This window comes from Clupea harengus, chromosome 16 (assembly GCF_900700415.2).
Source record: "Clupea harengus chromosome 16, Ch_v2.0.2, whole genome shotgun sequence".
In the NCBI taxonomy this organism is placed as follows: domain Eukaryota; kingdom Metazoa; phylum Chordata; class Actinopteri; order Clupeiformes; family Clupeidae; genus Clupea; species Clupea harengus.
In genome coordinates, this window is record NC_045167.1 from 20321031 (window position 1) to 20326030 (window position 5000).

At 45.3% G+C, this 5000-nt stretch overlaps 1 protein-coding gene across 8 annotated transcripts in view; it reads left to right on the plus strand.

The window, feature by feature from the left end:
* dock9b (dedicator of cytokinesis 9b) overlaps positions 1–5000 on the plus strand; it is a 90794-nt gene that overhangs the window by 51910 nt on the left and 33884 nt on the right. For all 8 annotated transcript variants that reach the window (XM_031583079.2, XM_031583083.2, XM_031583084.2 and 5 more), the window contains exons 10-17: positions 1026–1100; positions 1222–1362; positions 2509–2715; positions 3211–3333; positions 3778–3860; positions 4471–4593; positions 4713–4792; positions 4961–5000. The exon at positions 4961–5000 is cut by the window's right edge and continues 148 nt beyond it. In XM_031583079.2, the coding sequence (XP_031438939.1) occupies positions 1026–1100; positions 1222–1362; positions 2509–2715; positions 3211–3333; positions 3778–3860; positions 4471–4593; positions 4713–4792; positions 4961–5000 (872 nt within the window). The remainder of the gene's footprint in view (positions 1–1025; positions 1101–1221; positions 1363–2508; positions 2716–3210; positions 3334–3777; positions 3861–4470; positions 4594–4712; positions 4793–4960) is intronic.

The window sequence follows — 5000 nt, forward strand, 5'->3', positions numbered from 1 at the left end:
GTGTGCTCTCTCTCTCTCTCTTTCTCTCTCTTTCTCTCTCTCTCTCTCTCCCTCTCCCTCTCTCTCCTGTCTGTCACACACACACACACACACACACACACACACACACACACACACACACACATACACACACACACACACACACACACACACACACACACAGTGTGTGTGTGGGAAAGGTAGGGGCTGGATAGTTGGGTATTTATGTCCACTGTACTGACTTTGCCCTTTCATGAGTTTTGATTGACAGCTTAAAGACCTATGCTACTTGGCTATAGGGAGTGCAAACCGTAATCACACACTCTTTAAATAACACACTGCTTCTCCACCTCTCTCCTAGTGTCCAGTGTTTTCCCAGCAGTTCTCTCTTCATCCTCCCCTCGAGCATTTATCATCCATGCATCACTTTCTTTCCCATATATACATAAACCAGTGTTTTCTCAACTGGTTCTCTTCACTTTTTTGTGGTCCTCGTTTTTTCCCCCTTTTGTCTGTCTTTTTACTGTCATTTCCTGTCACTGTTTGTCTCTGTCTCTCTCTCTCTCTCTCCCTCCGTCTCTATCCTCCCCTTGGCCCAACTGTCGGCTCCATTCTCCCAAAAACACATTTATATGTTGGTCTGTTTTACTCTCTCTGTCCCTCTCTCCTCTGTTCGCCTGCCCCGGCTGTCCTGCCGTTTCATAGGATTGTAAGCCATATGCCAAAGAGAAATGACAGATTGTGTCATAAGGCCGTATGAAACAGTCATAGAACCTATCATGACACAGCATTGCACAGAGTCAGGCAAGTCTGTCAGGTACTCACACTCAGCCAAGATCAAGAACTGGACAGCTGGCCAGCAGATGCAGGGCTCTCTGTCTCTCTCCCTCTCTTTCTCCATCTCTGTCTTTCTCCCTCTCTCTCCCCCTCTCATTCTCATGGCTGTTTTTCCCAGCTCCGCTCTCTCGAACACTAATCCATGTGAATCCTGGAAAAGCTTTTCCCCTGAGCACCCACATTTTTTTTCCTCTTAATGTCTCATTCAGACTGCCAGAGATATCGAGACCAAGATGAGGAACGAGACCCGGCTCAAGCTCTTCACCCTGGACCCCGACACGCAGGTGACCACATCAGTGCCTGACTGAAAACCTGTACAGAATTTTCTTCTAATAAAATCCATGTTAGAACTGTCAGAAAATATGTAATTTTGTCAATTGTGTATATATGTGTGTTTGTGTACAGAAACTGGATTTCTCAGGCATTGAACCAGATATCCGACAATTTGAGGAGAAATTTGGCAAGCGTGTGCTCGTCAACTGCAATGATCTGTCATTCAACCTGCAGAGCTGTGTGACGGAAAATGATGAAGGACCTTCCACTAACGTGAGACTTTTCATTACGCTCTCTCTCTCTCTCTCTCTCTCTCTCTATATATATATATATGGAGCCCTTCTTCGTATATATATATATATATGAGGCATGAGCATACCTCCTGTCCTCTCTGGCCAGCCCTCATGCTTGTCTAGGAGGGGGAGCAGAGCTCTGGCTAATGGCAAAATGCCATTCTGTAAAGAAACAAGACAGCCGTCTGATAACTGGTTTCCTGCTGCCACTTTCTCTCTCTGAGAACATTTGGATGGCTCTGTCTGTGTGGTGTGTGTGTGTGTGTGGTGCTGAGAGAACACATTCGCTCATATAGTGTGTGAGTGTGTGTGTGTGCATGTGTGTGTGTGTGTGTGGCGCTGAGAGAACACACATTCGCTCATATAGTGTGTGTGTGTGTGTGTGTGGCGCTGAGAGAACACACATGCGCTCTTATTGTGTATGTGTGTGTGTGTGTGTGGTGCTGAGAGAACACACATGCGTGTATGTGCGTGCGTGTGTATGTGTGTGCGTGTGTGTGTGTGTGTGTGTGTGCGTGTGTGTGTGTGTGTGTCAGAGAGAAAGATTCTACCAGAGAAGAACAGACAGATGTTAATCTTTCATAGCGTTTATTTGTCCATCCAGCAATTCATCAAATCTTTACAAATCGTTTTGCAATTCAACTGGGCCCATAGTCAAAGGCAGTGAGTGTTTCTTAAAAGGACCAGAGCCCTCCATTAGAAAAAGAAAAAAGAGAAAGAAGAAGAGAATATTAGAGAATCACACAAAGTTGTGAAGTTCCCATGAACTTTTCTCCTGATATTTCTCGTAATTTCAGTAGATGCATTCACTGGAATAAAATCATCTCAATCACATAATCACACCATCCCCATATCTCTATTAATAAATTGCAAGTCTTTGCTGAAAGAGCCAATGTCATCATCCAGTGCAGTTTAAAGGACAGCTGCTCTGCCAAAGTCTCAGACAGAGTCGTGTTACCCAGCATCCTCCCGCCTGTGTTCTCCTCCTCAGGTGACCTGTTAGACTTTTAGCTGTTAGCTTTAAAGGCATATTGACTACAAGAACAAAAAACGAAATATCCCTCCAGAGTGATATAGACCTTAGAGGGTTAAAGGACCGCGTTACCCAGCATCCTCTCCTCCTCAGGTGGAGCCCTTCTTCGTGGTGCTCTCTCTCTTCGACGTGCAGAACAGCAGGAAGATCTCGGCCGACTTCAACGTGGACCTCAACCACCGGCTCGTCAGGCAGATGATCTCTCACCACGGCAACCAGCACATCAACGGAGACTCGGAGAGCGTGGTGGAGGGGCAGTTCAGCGGGCTGCCAGAGGGGACGCTCAAGTACCCCACACAGGTACGGGTTCATCAGTGTGTGCTTGGTGCCAGATCAGGGCCACATATACACACACAGATGCTGGACACGTGTATCAGTGGGTACCAGTTTCCTTAACCTTTCACTCTGGCACCTACCTTTGATACTGTATAGATATTGATATTGATATTGATATTGTATTATATTGTATTGTATTGATATTGATATTGATATTATATTGATATTGATATTGATATTGTATTGTATTGTATTGTATTGTATTGATATTGATATTGTATATTGATGTTGATGTTGATGTTGATGTTGTATATTTTATATGTAGCTGTATACGTATGTGTGTATGTTAACATGGTTGCAGTGTTTTAAAGCAGGTCCAGGTTCATTTTTCAAATTTGATTGTGTTTTAACTGCCTGTGTGGGCGTTATAATATCTTTAAATACTGTATGTGAACTATACGGTCGATGTGTCTGTACTGGTGCGTAGGGTGTGATTGAGAATGAGAGTGCTCTGTGCAGGGGGTGTTCTCTGTGACGTGTCCCCACCCTGACATCTTCCTGGTGGCTCGGGTGGAGAAGGTGCTCCAGGGGGGCATCGCTCACTGCGCCGACCCCTACATGAAGAGCTCCGACCCCGCCAAGGTGCCTCACGCGTCCACCTCGCCCCCGCTGGCCGGTTAACACACACACATTACCCAGACTGCATATCTCATTTCACTCGGCATATCTCATTTGACTCACTTCACACAGATCTACGAGACGTCTGACATCTCACATTCCTCAAACACAGAACACCATTGCTACACACACACACACTCGATTTAGCCCATCACATGTCACATAGACCTCCCTTTATAATGTTCCTTTTGAAATAGTTATAACTCAATTAAATTAAATCTGGACTAAATCTGAAAGTACTCACATGGTCCAGTCCATATGGTTCAGTTGAATACTTTCTCTCTTTTAAGTTTCATAAAAGAATTTGCCAAACTCCCATTACTGAATGCAAGGTATTTAAAGTTATTTCCTGTCCAGCACCACACCAACGAGTCGTCTTTCTCCTCTCCCCTCCCTCGTGTCCCTCAGGTTGCTCAGAAGGTGCTGAAGAATGCCAAGATGGCGTGCCACAGGCTGGGCCAGTACAGGATGCCTCTCGCCTGGGCCGCCAGGTACAGTGTGCTGAATGAAGACTTATATGTACAGTGTGCTGAATCAAGACGTGTCTGTCCAGTGTTCTGAATGAAGACATACCAGATCAGATGTGTTCATGTGTCCTGAATGAAGACGTATCTGTCCAGAAGGACATCAGATCAAATGTGTTCATGTGTCCTGAGTGAAGACATATCAGATCAGATGTGCTCATGTGTCCTGAATGAAGACGTATCTGTCCAGAAGGACATCAGATCAAATGTGTTCATGTGTCCTGAATGAAGACATATCTGTCCAGAAGGACATCAGATCAAATGTGTTCATGTGACCTGAATGAAGACATATCTGTCCAGAAAGACATCAGATCAGATGTGTTCAAGTGTTGGTGACCTAGTATGAATTTGGACTGTTTTTCTTAATGGTTTCCTACTATTGGTGATACGTGTTTACATATATTCTGTGTTCATGTGATACAATATGTCACATTCATAGACTTTGCTGCACCATGTTGATGTTGGTCAACTCCACATTTTTAAATCCATATTAAGCAACTGGGATGTGAATGGAACTGCACCATGCTCAGGTTTGACATCCTGTTGGCAGGCCCTCACCTGTGCTCTCTGTGTTCAGGCCTGTGTTTAAGGACGCCTCAGGGACCCTGGACAAGAGCGCGTCGTTCTCGCCCCTCTTCAGACAGGACAGCAACAAACTCTCAGATGAGGACTTATTCAAACTGCTGGCCGACTTCAAGAAGTGAGCCTTAGACTTCACTTGGACTTTTCTCATGCTTGTTTTAAAGTTAGATACCTGGATAGTCCAACTGGTTTGGGGTCCAGTAGCAAAAATGGCTCTTGTCTTGTTCCCCTCTGCAGACCAGAGAAGATGGCCAAGCTTCCGGTGCTGCATGGCAACCTGGATGTGACCATCGAAAGCGTTGCGCCTGATGTATCAAGTAAGCCACCCCAGTATGAAACATACATGCAGGATGTGCGACACATCGGCTTTTCCACATTTCAGTTTTCATTCCAATTTGTGTGAGCCTTTGATTTCCTGAGTGCCCCTTTAATCCACATGCTGTGATTGGTCACATGTGCCCCTTTGTGTCCCCCTCATTGGTCAGATTGTGTGACCTCCTCGTACATCCCCGTGAGGCCCTTCGT